Below are 20,025 nucleotides of genomic sequence, written 5' to 3' on the forward strand. Positions count from 1 at the left end.
AATATGTAAAGAAGTTTAGGGAATGTAATAATCCAAATGTTTGTTTATACAGAGATGGCATTGGCAATTATTAAATAAAATAATTATTAAATAAAATTTAATTTTAGATTTTTTATTATTATATTAATTAAATTAAATACTAAAAAATTATTATAAAATAATTTTTATTATTAATAAAATTTATAAATTATTTTTTAAATTAGTATTTAGTTAACTATCAAAGTTTTAGATACAAATAGATATTAATTATTAATAACTATTAGATATTAATTTAAAAATAATTTTAAATTTTATTATTAATAAAAATTATTTTAAGTATAAATAATTATTTTAATCTCTAAAATAATATATTAATTTAATTAAATAATTAATAATTTTTATCTCTAAAATTAATATTTGTTTAATAATTTTTTTGTAGTATATAATTTTTCACCATAAGCATCCGTTTTTGTCCACGTAACAACAAAGCATCCTATTTTGCCTGTTCTTTTATAGAGAGCGTCTTGTCTTCCATTTACTTGTGATAATAGAATTGTGGTTTCATTTGTTATTTAGTATTTTACCCAAATTTTCTCTCTTTGGCAATCACAAATGGAAGGTTTACACAACATGGATGGGGAGTTTGAGGCAGATAACCTCGGTATGTTCTTTGATTGGGACGACGACCAGTTCATACCAACACTTTTACAGTCTGACAGTCCCATCACTGCTTTGGAAGATCCAAATTTAATGGAAATTTTTTCTTTTCAAACTGAGGTTGCTCCTGTTAACCCCTCAGCAGTAAGCACAAAGCTGTCTCTCTTTCTCTTTCTTACCTTTTAATAAACTTTTATACATCTTATTGCATATGTAGCCTGGTTTTTTTTATTTTTTTTATTTTTTTTATGGTCATACAGAGTTTGCTTAGGAAGGAAACTAAAAGGAAAAAAATGTTAAAGAAAATAAGCAAGACAACGAAAAAAAAGAAAAAAAAATGTGCTTTGCTTAGTATGAGAAAAAAATTATTAAAATTTGTTTTTTTCTTGTTTATTTTTGTTAGAGATCTCACATCGACTAAAGATAATAATTTTTCATAGTATATAAGTGAGTGCAAATTTTAATTTAATTAGTCCATTTTATAAGGTTGTGTTGTAGTTAAAATTCATTTTCTAATATGGTATCAAAGTCATTTAAAGTTTATCTTAACGAGTGATTATTGAACTTATCCGACTACTTGCTATTAGATCTGAATATCTCACATTGATTAGAGATAAAAATATTTTATAATATATAAGTGAGTATAAATCTTATCTTATTAAAAATAAACTGGTTTTATAAAATTGAGTTAAGTTTCCATTCTATTTCTTAAACATAAATAATTTGATATTTAAATTTACAAGATCAACTTCATACATCTCTTTCTTTGAAAGGGAAAAATTTGAAAAACATTGAGCCCCACGTTTTCATATTTTCTAGCATGTAAGAAATAATGCCAAAAAGAGTAAGAAACTTATTGTTGAACTTATCCGGTTACTTGCTATTAGATCTGAAAATCTCACATTGATTAGAGATAAAAATATTTTATCATATATAAGTGGGTATAAATCTTATCTTATTAGAAATAAATCAGTTTTATAAGATTGAAATAAATCAATTTTATAAGGTTGAGTAAAGTTTGAGTTCTATTTTATAAACATAAATATCAAAATCAACTTCATAGATCTCTTTCTTGAAAGGAAAAAAATTGAAAAACATTGAGCCCACATGCATTTTCATATTTTCTAGATGTAAGAAATAATGCCAAAAAGAGTAAGAACTTGTTCATATTTTTCCTCTTTCTTATCTGTTTCCCTATGTTGCTTTGTTATTATTGTCATTTATCTACTCCAATGTTTTTAAAGCTCTAATGATGATTTATGTGTAATGAGCACACTTGTGCTATGATTAATTAAAAAATTATTTTGAAAACATAAGCAACGCACACGTCACACTGCACATTTTCACATTTTCACGTAAGAGGAAACTAGAAATGTTTGTTTGTGCAGTTTGCTAATGGTAGTGAATGTATATGAATTATCCAGGTTATGGAATCAATAGATGAAGCACAAAGTCAGGTCCAACCCACGGACCCAACTTCTTGGTTTTCCCAGGGACCCTCAACTGAAACGGCTTTTACTTCTGCTCCAAATCCACTGCCACCTCCACCACCACCAAACACTTCAGTTAATGGAATACAACTAAGCAACTCTTTACCAGCCCCGGTAAATTAATGATTCTTAATAATTTCTTAAACACAATTATTAATTATTTATCGTATCTCAATCTTTTTTAACGCCACATTAGATGACAAGTAATCGTATTTATTGCATAATTTAATTAGGAGAGATTGGCGTTGGAAGGAGGTCCATCTTTTCGAGGACAGGATGTCACTCAAACTGGTTGCTCCAATCGATTCTCAGAGTTGCAAAACGACAATTTGCAGTAGGAAAATGTTATTTTCGGCAGTGAATTCATATTTTAATAAAAAAAATTCTGTTTGTTCGCAACATATCAGCATTATTCTATGAAACTTTTTGTTTACTTGTTAATCCTACTATGATGTAGACTTAAAGATCTTCATTCTAATGGCGACCAAAACCTGAACAATCAACTTTCGGTACCAAACACATTCGGAATCAATAATTTCAATGGTCTCAATATTAACCAATCATCTTCTAACCCAGGGATGGTCCACCCAAACATGGTGAGTATAATTGTTGAGAATGTTCCACAATACATGCTCCATAGTCTTTGCTTTTTTGTGAACCTTATACATGATCATATTTTTTGTCAAAATATCTGGAGTTGTTGTATGCAGGTACAGGTAACGCCAGCGATTGAAACATACGCAAGTGGAGTGTTTGCCCCACCTCAGAGGCCTGCGTTTTTCCCGCTTCAGAACCATATCAGTAACTCCCCTTCAGCATGGAATTCTAGGTGCTTCTTTGCCTTTTTCTATTTCTACTTAACCCTTACCCAGTTATCCCAACCCTTAGAAATCATGAACCCCACAAGACAACAAAATTACGCGTCTCACATGTGAACCCCACCTCTTGTTCACTGTCAGACTCACAATTTTGTATCTTCCCTAATAGTTTTTTAAACCTTACAATTAAACATGTGTGGATGCTTCTATGTACTGACGTTATGAATTTTTAACAGCAGGCCCCAACACACCCAATTCTCCTCTCCTCATATGTATGGTGCACTGTCCGCACCCAATCACATGCAGTATGATTTCATTCATCTCCTACTTATTGCAATTACTCGATTACTCCATTAACAAATTAACAACAAAATGCATGAACTGTTTATTTTTTATTCAGGTCACTCTCTACAGTGCATAATCAAGTCGGCCATTCCTCTGAATTGCAGCGTATTCATGGTTTACAATCTCAAAATTCTATATGGCCTGTCAACCCAATGTATCCTAGGTATCTAGATAGTTTCACCTTTTCTTATGCTTCTACATGAAATTTACTAAAATGTTCTTCACCATTTAACAAATCAGCATAAAGTATCAAGCACGTGGTTGCTTTTTTTTTTGTTTGTCTTAGGTTGGAGCCATACTCAGGTCTTGACACTGCTTTGGTCCCAATGCCATCAATGCCTTATCAACAAGGTTTTAGACCAATGCTGCCTGAGCCTGCAGTTCGTTCTGCATTCTCAGTTGCCAATTATGGTCAACAACCTAGCTTATCTGTGATGAGCAATTCCCATGGATCCGGATCTTCAGTGCCTCCGACCAATCAAATGTTTGCCTCAAATTTCCACTTTGGTTACTACTTCACAAAAATATTGCCATTTAAGGCTTTATATATAAATTTAAAAGCATTAAATAATCATATAATATTTAGAAATATCTCTATATATATAATTACATTTTATTTCTTTATATAATATTAATTTATCTCTCTTGTTAAAAAAACTTTGTAGATATGTGTCAAAAGATGGTATAGGAAAGTAAAATTTAAAATAATGTATCTTTAAAGAATGGATTTATAAAACTTAATACATAGAAATAATTGTTGAGGGAAATACTCCCCCCCAAAAAAAAGTTAGCCATAAAAGTGATTTATCCGTTTTCTTTACCAATAATTTATTATGTAAAAAATTGAAAACAACTTTTACATTGCAATCATTTTAAAGTGGATAACTATTTATATCCATTTATCAAATATAACATTTTATTTACTCTGTTAGTAAGATTCCATTATTGCAGGTATTCCTCATTGTATCAAAATCAAAATCAGGGTCATTACCATCATCCCCAAGTGATCATGATGCCCAATAATCAAGCGCAGCAACGTAGTGCCTCAATGCAACAGTGGTGAGCAACCAATTTATCAATAACCATTAACACTCTCTACTATTGAAGGATCCAGTGCCATTTTGTTTCACCAAGTGGTACAATAATTTATATATGTTATAATTATTCATTACTTTTCAAATAAAGGTCCCAGGGTGTGTCGAATCACAATAGTAAATATAATCAAAGGATGAATACCCCTAATCTGCAGCGGCATAGTTCTCGGGCTGAAGCATCGAGTTCACGACTTTCTATTGCTCCCGTTTTAAGGTATAAAAAATGTACACTATATTGCATGATTTTTTAGACTATAAAGTGAAAAAAAAACTTTTATTGTTGTTTATATTTTCATTTTGTGGATAAAAAGTTTAATAATAACATAAAAAGTTTATCTAGAATACAAGAAGAAGCCACTATTCCGAATGAAGTACGGATTAGTCGGGACATGTATGTTGAACGAACTTCATCAACTAGGTAACTTACTTTAGCTATCTATGATTTCTCTTGCAACTTGCAGCTTGTAAAATTAGGATACTAGTACGTGTTCTTATTTACTTGGTTGAATTTGTTAATAGGTCCCAACCTTCGGAAGCGATTAGAAGGATCCTAGATATGAATCCTTCGCGGTTGATTAGGCGTTCCATTACTGCTGGACAAACTGAAAGGGTAAAATATTTAGAGCATGAAGTATTTTTTATTTATTTAAAGGTAGAATTATGAATATGTACTATCACGACTTTGAGTTATAAAATACATTGATAATGTGTTGACAATCCTGTACGAGATAAATCTGGTGATAGAAAAAAAAAATTTCATCAATTGATCAAATCATAATTATAAGCTATATCTTTCCTTTTGTAGTTAAAATATTTTCTTATGATTTGGGAAATAAGTTGTTTCCATTGAGAGAGATAAAAAACATATATTATCATTTGCTCATAAACAATACAATACTTTAGTATAGTAGTATCACCAATCTAGATGTTCTCCTTTTCGGTGTGCATGTAAATGGTGTTAATGGTGTTTTTTATTTCTTCCCTTAAAGACAGCCATTCTTAAACCTGAAAAATTGATTTTGTACAGGTACATTATAAACCACCACCTCGTGGTCGTCCTCCAAAACGAAACTACGAAGAGTATTTTCAACGTGAAAAGGTAAGCGTTGTACTCCAATTTGAAACAAATTATCTCATTAGTTTTAAAATAGGTCTTTGAAAGTGTAAAAAGGTGTATAAAATTGGTGGTTTATCGACTAAAAGCGTGAATATACGTTGTTTCTCGTTATACTGTGATAAAGAAGAATATATGAACCCTAGAATGATGCAGTCTTGGCTTGTTTTGAGTAGTTGCATAAGGTTTCTTCAGAAATAGGAAATGCTGGAACAACTTCAACATCCCAACAAGCCCAACATATTCCTTGCAGTTATCAAAACGCCGCAGCCACAAATGCCCCCATTGCTCCTAGGTAGACGCTGCAGCTCAAAAGTCAATATCTAATGCTGCTCTTCTCATCATACTTTAAACATTTAACTTATAAGTGCTGAAGAAACTGAAAATTTTAATGGTTCTGAATTTTCAGGCAATATGTAAACTCTCTGTGTGACATAGAACTTGGAAGGATGGGTCATTCCTTTGACCCCCAGCTTACATTATTCAAACCAGGTAAATTCCAATTTTCTTTTATTGTGTTGGTTATTTACCATTAGTATTGCATTAGTGGTCAGTTTAGAGGACGGTTAGTATTTCTATTTTATAACTTTCAGTAATTTTAATTTTATTATATATATATATATATATATATATATATATATTATTGAAGTAAATTAAAATGAAAGTATCAATTCAGCAATTTTGTAATTTCGTGCAATTACGTTCAATCAGTATCTACAATTTTTTTTCTTTTGTTATTTCCTTCAATTAGTTTCTACAACTGGTATCAGAGCCAGTATGCTATCATGAAATCTACCCAATTATCAGTTTCTATCCTTGATGGAAAAAATTACAATCGGTGGTGTGTGCCGATGAGAGTTTTGTTTGATTATCATGAGTTATGGGATGTCGTTGAGAGTCGAGTGTATGCATTAGTTGATAATGTAATTGAGACGCAACGAGTAACACATCGTGATTAGAAGAAAAAGGACAATAAAGCTTTGTATCTCATCCATCAAGGGATGAATGACGAGACGTTTGAGCAGATAGAAGGAGCAACAACTGCAAGTGAGGCTTGAATCATTTTGACAAGATTAAGAGGGTGCATCTTCAAACCCTAAGACGCCAATATGGACTGTTGCAAATGGAAACCTTAGAGACTGTCGATGTCTATATAAATAAAGTTCTTGGCTTGACAAATCAGATGAAGACCAATGATGAAACACATTCGGAGCAGGCAAAGGTGGAGAAGAATTTGAGGTCTTTAACTCTCAGATTTGAACATGTTGTTGCCACAATTGAAGAGGCCAATTACAGTAAGGTTATTGTCCGGTTTTCTACGAGCGCATGAGTAGCGGATGAACAACAATAAGATTGAAAAACCAATTGAACAAGCTTTACAAGCACAAGCCTCAATTGGTAGCTCCTGTCGTAAGCATGGTAGTTCACGAGGCAGAGGACGGGGATGTGGTGGTAGCTATTCCAACAAATGTCGTGGTGGCCAAAATCATGAAGGCGCTGAGCAAAACAACACTGGTTCCAACTACAATCCAAGTTCAAATAACTCTGGAGTACGTGGTCGTGGAGGATGAGGAGGCATGTATAATAAATCAAATGTGGAGTGTTATAACTGGCATAAATGCGACCATTATGCAAATGAGTGCAGATCAAAAGGTGATAATCATGTTGACAATTGTGCTCAAGAAGAAAATAATCACAAACAAGATGAAGAGGATCATGCAGTACTAATGGCAACCATATCAAATGAAACTCCAAACAATCAGACGTGGTATTTGGATACAGGTTGCACGAATCATATGTGTGGTCAGAAGGAGCTATTTGCAAATTTGGATGACTCATTTCGCACAAAAGTGAAATTTGGTGATGACAGGTTCGTTCCGGTGACTGGAAAAGGGCGAATTCTTATCACATTGAAGAACGGTGATCACAAGTACATCTATAATGTTTTCTATGTACCTCATATGAAAAGTAATTTGTTGAGTATGAGACAATTGGCCGAAAAGGGTTACGTGATGCAAATAGTTGAAAATCAATTCTGAATTTTTGATAAAGAAAGGTAGTTTGATTCTTAAAACCTTTTTATCAAAAAACTGTTTGTTTCCAGTAGATTTTCATTGGGTGATTTCAAATCCTTGAATGCAATAGTGAATATTGAATCGTGGTTATGACATTTACGCTTTGGGCACTTAAATTTCCAGATTTTGGAAAATCTCTCCAAACGAAATATAGTGAATGGTTTACCCCATATTCATCACCCTGATCAATTGTGTGAGGCTTGCATTTTTGGAAAGAATCACATGATACCATTTGTTAAGGAGCCTTGGCATTAAAATTTCCTTTGAAGCTTGTTCATACAAATGTTTGTGGCCTGATGAGCATATCATCGATTGGAGGTAAAAAAGTATGTTTTAACCTTTATTGATGATTTCTCAAGGAAAACCTGGATTTATCTATTGAAAAACAAGGATGAGGTATTCCACTGCTTTAAAATATTTAAAGCATTTGTTGAAAGACAAAGTGACAGACTAATTAAGATGGTGCATATTGATGGAGGGGGTGAGTACAACTCTATAACGAGTTCAAGAGCCACTATGAAGAACATGGGTTGCAACATAATATAACCTGTCCCTACACACCTCAACACAACGGAGTTGCCGAGAGAAAGAATAGAACAATCATGGACATGACGAGGATCATGCTTAAAGCGAAAGGTATGCTAAATTATTTTTGGGCTGAGGCCGTAACACAACTTTGATTGAGGCATGGAGTGGATTCAAACCCAATGTGCAACACTTGAAGGTATTTTGGTCAATTACTTATGCTCATGTCCCAAGGCAGCAAGATCGAAGTTGGATGATAAGACAATGAATACCATTTTCATTGGATATAAGCATGGGGATACAAACTGTACAATCCAATGACAAAGAAGATGATTACCAGTCGTGATGTTACATTTGTCGAAGATGAGGAATGGCAATGGAATGCAGCAACTGAAATGGATTCGAAAAAAATGATATATTTACGTTTTGAACGATGATGTGGAAGATGAAGTCACTCTTGAAGCACTGCAATTCAATCTGAAGCTATAATTCAACCTGAAGTTGCAGCTTCAATTGCAATTATGATGGAGCGACTAAGAAGGCAACAACGACAACCTGTACACCTTCAAGATTACAAAGTAAATCTTGATGATGAAGTTGATGACAATGGAGAATTGGTTCACTTTTCTTTTCTTGCAGATTCAGAACCCGCGAGACTTGCAGATACCATTCAACACCCCAAATGGAAAGAGGCTATGAATGAAGAATTGATGACGATTAAGAAAAACAATACATGGCAGCTCACTGATCTTCCGAAAGGACACAAAACAATTGATGTGAAGTGGGTGTACAAGATTAAAGTGAAAACAAATGGTGAGATTGAAAGATACAAGACAAGGTTGGTGGTAAAGGGATTCGAGCAAAGAGAAGGCTATGATTACGAAGAAATATTTTCTCCTGTAACTCAAATGGAAACAGTGAGATTAATCATTGCTTTAGCTGCACAAAGCCAATGGAAAATTCACCAAATGGACGTGAAGTTTGCATTTCTAAACGACCCACTTGATGAAGAGGTTTATGTAAAACAGCCACTGGGTTTCATACAATCTGGCAAAGAGGAGAAGATGTACAGACCAACAAAGGCTTTATATGGTCTTAAACAGGCACCAAGAGCTTGGAACAAAAGTATTGATTCATTTCTTCATACCACTGTATTCAAAAATGTGCATCAGATCATGGTCTTCATGTAAAGACCAATGATTATGGAGATTTTCTAATTTTATGTCTTTATATTGATGATGTGATTTTTACAGGAAGTCATCTCAAAATGATTTGTGACTTCAAGCATATCATGATGAAGGAATTTGAGATGACTGATCTCGGTCTTATGTCCTACTTTTTGGGCATTGAAGTCATCCAAGGAGACGATGAAATCTTCATTCACCAGAAGAAATTTGTTGCTGAGTTTTTAAAGAAGTTTAAGATGGAGGATTCAAACTCAGTTAAAACTCCAATTGAAACTAAAATTAAGCTTACGAAGAAAGGTAATGGGCGAACTGTAGATGCAACATACTTTAAGCAAATTGTTGGGAGCCTTAGATATCTCACGTGTACTAGACCCGACATATGCTATGTTGTGGGATTGGTCAGTCGATACATGGAGTCACCTCAACAAGTTCATTTACAAGTTGTAAAGAGAATTACGCGCTACATCAAAGGTACTACAACTTTTGGTCTATTTTACTCTTCATCTAAGAAGATTGAGATCGTCAGATACTCAGACAGTGATTGGGGTGAATATTCAAATGAGAGGAAGAGCACAAGTGGTTATTGTTTTATGATCGAAAATACTGTTTGCTTGTGGTCATCAAAGAAACCGTCAATTGTTGCATTATCTACTTGTGAAATTGAGTATGTAGCAACAACAACAAGTGCTTGTCAATCAGTTTGGCTCAACAATTTCATGACTCAAATTGGTTTTAATCTAGATGTTCCAATCAAGAGTTATGTTGACAATGTCTCTGCAATTAATCTTGCAATTAATCTGGTTTTTCATAAAAGAAGTAAACACATTGATATTCGATATCACTTCATGCGAGACCAAGTTGGGTAAAACATGCTCAATTTGGAATACTACAGATCAGAAGATCAGATTGCAGATATTCTCACTAAGCCATTGAAGATCGATGCTTTCATCAAGTTAAGAGATTTGTTGGGCATGAAGGTTGTTCCAAATTAGAATTGAGGGAGGATGTTGGTTATTAATTTAGATTTTATTAGTCTTAAATTATTTACCGTTAGTATTGCATTAGTGGTAAGCATATAGGGTTGTTAGTATTCCTATTTTATAACTTTCAGTAATTGTAATTTTATTATATATATTATTCAAGTAAATCAAAATGAAAGTATCAGTTCAGCAGTTTTGCAATTTTATGCAATTACATTCAATAAATTTCTACAACTTTTTACCTTTTGTTATTTCCTTCAATTAGTTTCTACATATTGAACACTGATGAAGAAATTTGGTAAGATAGTCGGTAATTAATTTTCTTGTTATTCAACAATATTCTAGTAAGCTACGGGAAGTTTATATCACTATAGTTAAATTATATAGCAAGCCAGCATTACATATTTTGAGCAGAAAACTTCATAATATATGACAAATGGTGATTTTCTTAATGCAGGGAAGTAATGTGCCTGGAGTTCTCGGAATATATGAGACCATTCTCTAGAAGTTGGACCGGAAGATTTCAATTTGTATCTTTAAAAACTCGTTATTTCAAATTTTCATAATCAAAGACAAGTTTTCACAATATCATTTGCACATATAAATTTTGACATCTCAAAGAAAAAGGGTTATGTAATATGTTTTCATGTGCAAGTAATTTAAAAACTCATGCTGATGTTGGTTTGGGTCTACCAGTTTTGCAAGTAGTGCTGGATAGCTTTATAATCTCTTGCTTGTGTTAATGTTTTTCAAGCCACCGCACATACTAAACCCTATGACCTTAACCACTAATATATCCATAAGGAATAATCCTCCTTTTGCGTCCTCACTTGCTAGCTATGCTCAAAACCCTATCCTACAAGCCACAAGAGGCTTATCCTTTGGCTCCGGATCTTCACTGCATCTACGTATGAAATGTTTAGCCTCAAATTTCCATTTTGTTTACTTTTTTAGGAAAAATTATCATTTAAGCTTTTATACAAAATAAAAAATATGAAATAGCCATAAAGTCAGAAAAATAGAATTAATTTATATTTTACTTCTTGGAGATATCAAAACAGTATAAAAAGTAAAGCAAATAAAAATTGATGTCTTTTTTTTATTGAGGAAGAATCAAAATACCCTTTCCAAAACTATCTATATGTGTTCAATTTGGTTAATTAAACAGTTGAATTACAAGTTTATATGGAATATATCTAGTTTATAATTCACTTATAAAGTCTTGAAATTATATATGACACTTTAAGAAATAAACTCAATTTGATGTGAAGTATATATTTTCTTAAAATGTGAAAGTGTTGGTACTTTATTGAGGTAATATCAAAATGTTCAACCAATAGGTTAAAAAAATTTAATATATACATTTAGTTTTTTTTTTATCAGCAAAGAATGAATATAAATTAAAGGGATACAAGAGGGGTATCCCAACCCTTTTACACTTAACAGCACATCCCACAAAGGGAAAAGATGCAATGCTAATAATTACAGAAAACTAGAAGCCTTACACTAGTGATTGGCTCTATCAAACAGCTAAAAAAGGAAAACAACCAATAACATGAAAGACCTCAAACGCTCCCTCATAGTATCTTCCTCTATGATTTCCTGTACTCGTTGTTGGGTAATGCTTCCATCCTATACAGTCTTGCTTATGTTCACTTCACAAAACCAACTGGTGACCACGCTAGATTGTAGGCACCTGGGTATATCTTCACGGCCAATTCCACTGTTTCGCACTTCAAGACAAAAAACAGCAGCTCCCTGCTTCTGCTGTTCTTCAGTTGCTGCTTTAAATTCAAGCCAGTAAATTGGAAACCAACCATAAAAAACTCCAGCACCAGTGCAATCAACCAGCTTACTATTATCACTGTATCAATTCTTTTTTCCTCTGCATTCCTTCAGGACCCACTGTTACGTCGTCCTTCTACCCCTGCCCAGCCCAAAATTGGCATCACACTATATGCACCTTTCGTATACCCATGCTCCTACCTCGTATCCTCTACGTCTGGTGTCCAACACAAACCCCATCCATAGTGAACAAGCAAGCTAGAAAGCCACCTATCAGCAACAACGAACCCAAAATCTGTTCAGGTACTGTCCAACAACCGCCCCTGCTTGGTTCATTGTTGCTACATCAGAGTAATGATATGCATCAACTCTCCCTTAACACTCCTGCACCTCACCACGCTGCCACGTTCATAGCTTCAATTTGGTGGCATTCTTCAAGACCCATTAACCATCTAATCCAACGGAGCTAGCATCCCACTCTAACACTTGCAGCCTTATCAGTACCCAACCCTTGCAGCAACACGGGATTTTTATTCCTTCAATCCTTACGTACTGCCAAAGCTACTAAAGTAAAAGCACTGCCTTGTCGCTTCTTCACAGTAACTACAAAAGAGCCCTAGCCAACGCAGCTTTGTCCAGTCTGTAAATCCACACCTGTAGCCAAGAATATGTATACCATAACAGCAGTGATAAGGACCACCCTTTTTTAGAAGAGACCAGATACAAGCCTCCCAGCATAGGGCAAACCAGCAGCCATCAGATTGTTCACCGACCCCTTATCTTAGGATCCCTATTATTTATAACTCTTGATACAAAGCATTGGTATAAGATCCAATTTGTGAAAGAGTAATTAAACCTGTGAGCTTTGTTCTTCATCCAAAGCCACAATTTGAGCTGTGCTTGTTATAATACCTCTTCTGCGTCTACATTTAGTTGTATACATTTAGTTGTTGAAGGAAATAACTTTCAAAAAAGGTTACTATTAAAATAACTTGGCCTGCTTTCTTTAAAATTAATTGTCATACAAGAAATTTAAAGCAACTTTTAATTTTAAAAGTGGAGAAATATATCGATTTATCAAATATAACATCATATTTATTTTGTTAATAAGATTCCCTTATTGTAGGTATCTTCCATTGTGAGGATGCCAAATGGTCATGGACAACAAAGTAGTGCTTCTGTGCCACAGTGGTAAGCAAGCTTTATCAATAACCATTTTTACATACTCTCGCCTAGAAGATGAAATGTCATTTATTTATTTATTTTCCAAGCGGAACATTAATTTCTATATGATATTATAATTCATTAATTTTCTAATAAAGGTTCCAAATTGGTGAATGCAATCTAAGGATGATGAGTCCCAATCTACAAAGGCAGATAAACACAATTATTGGTTCGCAGACACTTATTTCAGGGATTCTGGGCCACTCAAGTACAAGGACAACTGAAGTAACTAGTTCAAGAGTTCCCAACTCCAGGGAGGCTGAGATTGCACAAGTTTTAAGGTATTGGATTTTTTAATTCTTCATTTGAAATTTATTCTATTATTTCATTTTCTCATGTTTATCCAGAATGCAACAAGAGGCCACTCTATCAACGAATGAAGTCCAAACCAGTCGCGACACAGGAAAACATCTAGCAACTTCATCAACTGGGTAGTTTACTTTAAGTTATCTATAATTTCTCTAAGAACAAGCAAAAAAGAAACAGCATTTGAAAAAGTATTTTTTAGAACATGTTTAACCAAATTTACAAGCAGGAAGGTATAAAACAAAGAAAGTACTGAATGTCCATTCTAAAGCGATTGCATTAAGGTTTAAGAAAGGGATAATAAAAACTTAAGTAAGAAATTAATAAACGTAATGAGTGATGTGATTAAAAAAAGTAAGAAAAAATATGCATGCAGTGAAAATGAAAAGAAAGAAGAAGTATATTTTTAATAATGCAGAGAGAAAGATAAGTACAAAAATAATAAGGTGAAGGGCGAAAATAATAGGAGGAAAAATAATATATTTTGTCATATTTTTACTGGGAAAGAGGCTCGGGGGAAAAGATATAAAAACAATACAAGCATGATATGTAATATAACCTTTTTTGAAGCAATCGGATATATAAAAAGAGAAAAAAGAAAGTACTGAAGTGATTGATATATTGTGGTTTTAGTAGTATCATATCTCACTTCAAGTATATGTATCCTGAAAACTCATACAAGTGTTTACTTGACGTTCTAATTTATGTGGTTAAATGTGTGCATAGCACCCAACCTTCTGAAGCGCTTCAAAGGATTTTAAATATAAATCCTGCACGGAGTGCTGGCTGGAATACTCGCTTCATTACCGAACATATTAGCAACAGCATGCCAACTGAGAGGGTAAAAATATCCAAAATGCTTCTGATCTTTCTGTTACCGACAATGATGATGATGAACATGTATAATCAGGACTGACTTATATCTGGGGTTGCTCGTGGGGGAGTCACAAGCGAGTCTCGTTTTGGGATGGTGTATTAGAAAGAGTTAAGAGCAGGGTTGGGTAGATGGAAAGACAGATTTATCTCGTTGGCAGGAAGAGTGTGTCTTATTAAGTCGGTGCTTTCTGCCATTCCGTTGTTTTATTTATCCATGTACAAACTGCCTGTTGCTGTGTTAAAGGAGTTTGAAAAGGTACAGAGAAGGATTTTGTGGGGATGGGGAGATGAAGGAAGGAAAGTAGCGTGGGTCTCATGGAGAAAGGTGTGCGAGCCTAGAGAAGCTGGTGGTATTGGAATTTTGAATTTAAGGCTTTTCAATGCGGCACTGCTGGGAAAGTGGATTTGGCGTCTGGAGACTAAGAAGGATGGTCTGTGGAAAGAAATTCTTGAATCTAAATACGGAGGCTGGAGAAATTTGCAAGAACAAAAGAGTAATGCTAAGGATTCCAGTTGGTGGAGAGACTTGAAGGGGGTTTGGGGGATGGAGGATTGGGGTAAATCCTTTGAGAATTGTTGCGAGTGGAGAATGGGAGACGGGAAAGATATTTTGTTTTGGAAAGATGTTTGGGTGGGCAATGAAGATCTGAAAAGTAAATTCCCAAGATTGTTCTCTTTGTGTGGTAATAAAGAAGGTAGTTTACAGTCTTGTGGGAGTGGGTTAATGATAGATGGGAGTGGAAGTTAATTTGGAGGAGAGGTCTGTTTGATCGGGAAATATACCAAGAAGTCCAGCTGTTACAAGAAGTGCATGGAAAGACCCCTATCATGAATTCTGTAGATAGTCGAGTTTGGAAGGCTGGTAAGGATAGTGGTTTCTCGGTAAAATCTGCCTATGCTCTTTTAAGAGGCCCTGTGGAGGGAAAAAGTGTGTTTGTCTTCCTCTGGAAGACTACTGCTTTGCCCTCAGCACAGATTATTGCTTGGAGGGTGTTGATTAATTCGATTGCCACAAAGCTAACTTGGAGAGGCGTGGGGTTTTGGTGGATACCAATTTATGTAGCTTTTTGCAGGATGGCTGTGGAGTCGACAAAACACATGTTTTTTTATTGCAGGATTGCCTGGTTAGTCTGGAATCAGTGCTATACATGGTTAAGGATTGCGTCGGTTGACCTTGTTGTCCCAATAGCTCACTTCTTGCATTTTAATTTGCTAAATGCTCATGTCCAGGTTAATGTAGTCTGGAATTGTGTTTGGATTGCTATAGTTAGTGAATTATGGAAGCACAGGAATAAACATATATTCCAAGGAGGGGTGATCGATCCTTCGGAAGTGTTCACTTTGACACAATTAAAGGCTTGGTCTTGGGTAACTTTTAAAACTGTTTCTGCTAGTTTTACTTACTCTGAGTGGTGCATTGATCCTAGAGCTTATATGTTTTGAATAAAGTGAGCTTTTATAAGAGTTACTCCTTCGGTTGGGTTGTTTGTTGTTCTAAGCTTCTGTTGTTCTTTTTGCCCCTTGTTGTGGGTGCAAAAAGATTGTATTGGGTTTGGTTTTGAGTCTGTTTGGAGTTGTACGGGTTAGATTTGATTTTGTACGGGTTAGTTTTGATGTTGTACGGGTTAGTTTTTGAAATTGTACGGACTGTACATGTTTTTTAGGGGTAGATCTGTTTGTCTCTCTATTTGTTGGTTTGGGAGACCAGATAAATTGTCTCATTTTTTTAGGTATGTATAAGGGTTGAACCACCCCTTAAGTGGTTCCTGTAATTCAATCTTTATTGCTGATGAAAAAAAAATAAAAATCAGGATTGACTTATAAAAAAAATCATAATTGGATCTTTTAGTACTTCTCCGACTTCTTAAGATGTTGCTTCTTATAAAAAAATTCTTCATCCTAATTCCAAGAAGTATTTTTATCAATTTCAATATCTTTGCTGGTAATGAGCTTATTTATTTGTTGTTGTGTGTGATATTGTAAGAAGATTTCATGTATAGTATTTTTCTCTAAGTTTCGCTTTTTCTAATAAAGTATTTTCTTCCAATGGGGATTCTCGTCTCCTTATTGTGTGCGTGTGCATGGAGTTTTATTATTTATTTATAAGATCTATTGTTAGAGCAAACAATCCTCACACAAATTGTGTAAAGTTTTTCTCCTTTTATAAATTTAAACATATTTAAACATGAAAAATATAAAGACTATGACACCTGCTAGATATTATTAGATATAATTAGATATTATTAGATATTATTAGATATTATAGATATTGTTAGATATTTCATATTTATGTAATGAGCTTAGCCTATATGTTTCTTTTCCTATATAAACATAACCCTATGTGTTCAATATACACAAGGGATTTACCCTACTATTTCTTTTACTTTAATATGGTATCTAAAGCATACGGTTAGGGTTCAATTTTTATTGGTGAACCCGCTGTTCACTGGAATTTTCCAACAACTTCCCCATCGCCTCGTCGGAGCCGCCACTGCCAGAGTCGCCACCGCCGCCGCCTCGCCGAAGCCGCCACCGGACCTTCATCAGAGATTTCGCCGGACCTTTGTCGAAGTTGCCGTCAGACCTTTGTCGGAGTCGCCGCTGGTCCTTCGCCGGAGACGTCGCCAGAATCTCGCCGGAGCCTTCATCTTTGCTGCTGCCAATTGCCGGTGACTGGATTTTTCCTTATCTTCTATAGCTTCTTCCGTTCTCTCTTCCGTTTCCACCACTGTGGACCATACTTCAATTGATCCCCAGGCCAGTCTACTATTTTCAATGAATTTCTTAAATGGTTTGAGGATCGTCATAACCCTGCTTCTGTTGCACATTCAGGTACATCTTTTGTTGGCCTCACCCACTCTAATTCCCTTGGCCCTTGGGTTCTAGATTCAGGTGCCACATATCACATTACTGGTAATCAATCTTTTTTCTCTTCCTTATCTACTACGGGTACCATGACTAATGGATATAGGTTACCATCACATGGTGTTGGTACTATTAATCTTTTTCCCACTTTATCTATTGATAATGTTCTTTATAATCCTGGGTCTCCATTTAACTTATTATCCATTAGTCATCTCACTCGTTCCCTTGAATGTGTTATTTCTTTTACCAAAGTTTCTGTTTCTTTACAGGACCGGAGTTCGGGACGAATGAGTGGCACCGAATGTGAGTCTCATGGACTTTATCTACAAATCTCTGCACCTGTTGGCACGATTATGGATTCTTCATCTCTCATTCATGCTCGGTTGGGTCATCCTAGTCTTGCCAAGATGCGCCAACTTGTTCCATGTTTGTCTAATATGTCTAGTTTATCGTGTGAGTCGTGTCAGTTAGGGAAACACATTCGTAATTCTTTTCCTAGTAATGTCTCACAACGTGCTTCATCTTTTTTTACCTTAGTTCTCTCTGACATTTGGGGATCAAGTCGTATTAAGTCTAATTTAGGATTTCAGTGTTTTGTTACTTTTATTGATGATTATTCAAGAAATACTTGGGTGTTTTTAATGAAAAACCGTTCTGAGTTGTTTTCTATATTTCAAATATTTTACAATGAAATTAAAAATCAATTTGGAATTTCAATTCGAGTTTTGTGCAGTGATAATGAACGTGAGTATCTTTCTCATTCTTTTAAAAATTTTATGGCTTCTCATGGTATTCTTCGTCAAACTTCATGAGCTTATGCACCTCAACAAAATGGGGTAGATGAGCGCAAGAATAGATATCTTGTTGAAACAACTCATACTATTTTAATCCATGGTGATGTTCCTCAGTGTTTTTGGGGTGATGTTGTTCTTAGTGCATGTTATCTCATTAATCGCATGCCATCTTCAGTTTTAGATGACAAAATTCCTCATTCTATTTTATTTCCACATGACCCTCTCCACTATTTACCTTCCAAAGTTTTTGGGTCCACATGCTTTATTCATAATTTTAGTCTCGGTCTTGATAAATTATCTCTTAAGTCACGCAAATGTGTCTTTTTAAGGTTTACTATATCACCAAAAGGATATAAATGTTTCTCACCTTCTCTAAACCGTTATTTTATTTTTGCAGATCTCACCTTCAGTGAATCTTCCCTTTACTTTAAGTCTTGTCCTTCTCCTTCTATATCTTCATCTAATCAAGTTAATATTCCTCTTGTTGTGCCTAGTGCACCTAAAGATTCGCCACCGCCACCAACTCTTCAGGTGTATAGTTGTCGTCAGACATCTCATCGTCCATCAGATGACTCTCTTATAATGTCAACACCTCATCCCCCTCCGGCTCCGACATTTGAACCTCTAACAGTTGAACCTGATTTTCTTATTGCTATCCATAAAGGTATACGTTCTACTCGTAATCCCTCTCCATATTATACTGCTTTGAGTTACCATAGACTATCTCAACCCTTTTATACTTTCCTTTTTTCTATTTCTTCTATATCCATTACAAAATCTGTAGTTGATGCCTTAGCCCATCCTGGTTGGTGTCAAGCCATGCTTGATGAAATGAATGGGCTTCAGAATAATGGAACTTGGGAACTTGTTCCTTTAACATCTAGGAAATCTGTTGTGGGTGGCAAATGGATTTTTGCTATCAATGTTGGTCCTGATGGTACTATTGATCGTCTCAAAGCTCGTCTTGTGGCTAAGGGTTATACCCAAATTTCCAGTGGCAAACATGGTTTCTGTTCGCTTATTCATAGCCATGGCTTTTCTTCAACAATGACCTCTTTATCAACTGGATGCCAAAAATGCTTTTCTTATTGGGGATTTGTAGGAAGAAATTTATTTGGAGCAACCTCCTGGTTTTGTTGCTTAGGGGGAGTTTTCTAGATTGGTATGTCGTCTTTGCAAATCCTTATATGGTCTCAAGTAGTGATGAATTTCCTATGAGCTCTTCTTGGAAGTTTGTTGAAGATGGTGCAGAAGCTTATGGATGAGAGTGGGCACTAAGAGGTGTGGTGACCTTGAATGTGCATGAAAGGTAGGGAAGATTGGAGTGGTTCGGCCAACTCCATTTGGGGTGAGGGTTTGAAGATTAAAAGCCTATTCCTAAGAGAGTTTAGGCAAGGAGTGAGAATGACACAATTTTGGCAGCATTTCACTATTCAATTAATCTTGAAAATACAAGGTGTAGGCTCCTCTTTTTATAGGCTAAAGAGGACCAGATTTGATGACCTAAATGCTACACAAATGTAAGCCAAATGAAATGTAAAGAAGTGGCACATGGAGGCACATGGCACATGGGTGCACATGGCCCTCCAACTTACACATGGCCGAACTTGATTAGTGAAGGCTTCTAGAAACCTTTAGCTAATCAAGGTTAACTCCTCCTTAATTCTAATGTGCAGAAAAATAAACATTTGTCCACATGGCTATGCTATTTACACCCCAATTAAAACTAGGCTACACTTGACGGGCCTTCACGGAACATGTACCAATATGTCATTCTCCCATTCATAGCTTGATCCAAGTCTTCTTGTCCTAGATGCTCCTAGCTTGGTCTTAGACGCTCCTAGCTTGATCTTGGACGCTCCTAGCTTGATCTTAGACGCTCCTAGCTTTGTCTTAGACGCTCCTAGCTTG

General features: G+C 35.1%; 1 protein-coding gene across 1 annotated transcript; it reads left to right on the forward strand.

Moving 5' to 3' along the window:
* The first annotated feature begins 609 nt into the window (after nt 1-609).
* LOC150029547 (uncharacterized) lies at nt 610-10,150 on the forward strand. Its single transcript, XM_090295858.1, has 17 exons — nt 610-780; nt 2,061-2,240; nt 2,360-2,460; nt 2,584-2,722; nt 2,837-2,955; nt 3,181-3,249; nt 3,345-3,443; nt 3,576-3,773; nt 4,241-4,348; nt 4,475-4,597; nt 4,724-4,801; nt 4,903-4,993; nt 5,411-5,482; nt 5,683-5,792; nt 5,907-5,989; nt 8,737-9,222; nt 9,351-10,150. The coding sequence occupies exons 1-17, from the start codon at nt 610-612 to the stop codon at nt 10,148-10,150; spliced, it is 3,027 nt and encodes a 1,008-aa protein (XP_090151984.1).
* Nucleotides 10,151-20,025: the final 9,875 nt, after the last annotated feature.

The sequence above is a fragment of the Phaseolus vulgaris genome, chromosome 1 (assembly GCF_051622355.1).
Source record: "Phaseolus vulgaris cultivar YP4 chromosome 1, ASM5162235v1, whole genome shotgun sequence".
NCBI classification, from domain to species: Eukaryota; Viridiplantae; Streptophyta; class Magnoliopsida; order Fabales; family Fabaceae; genus Phaseolus; species Phaseolus vulgaris.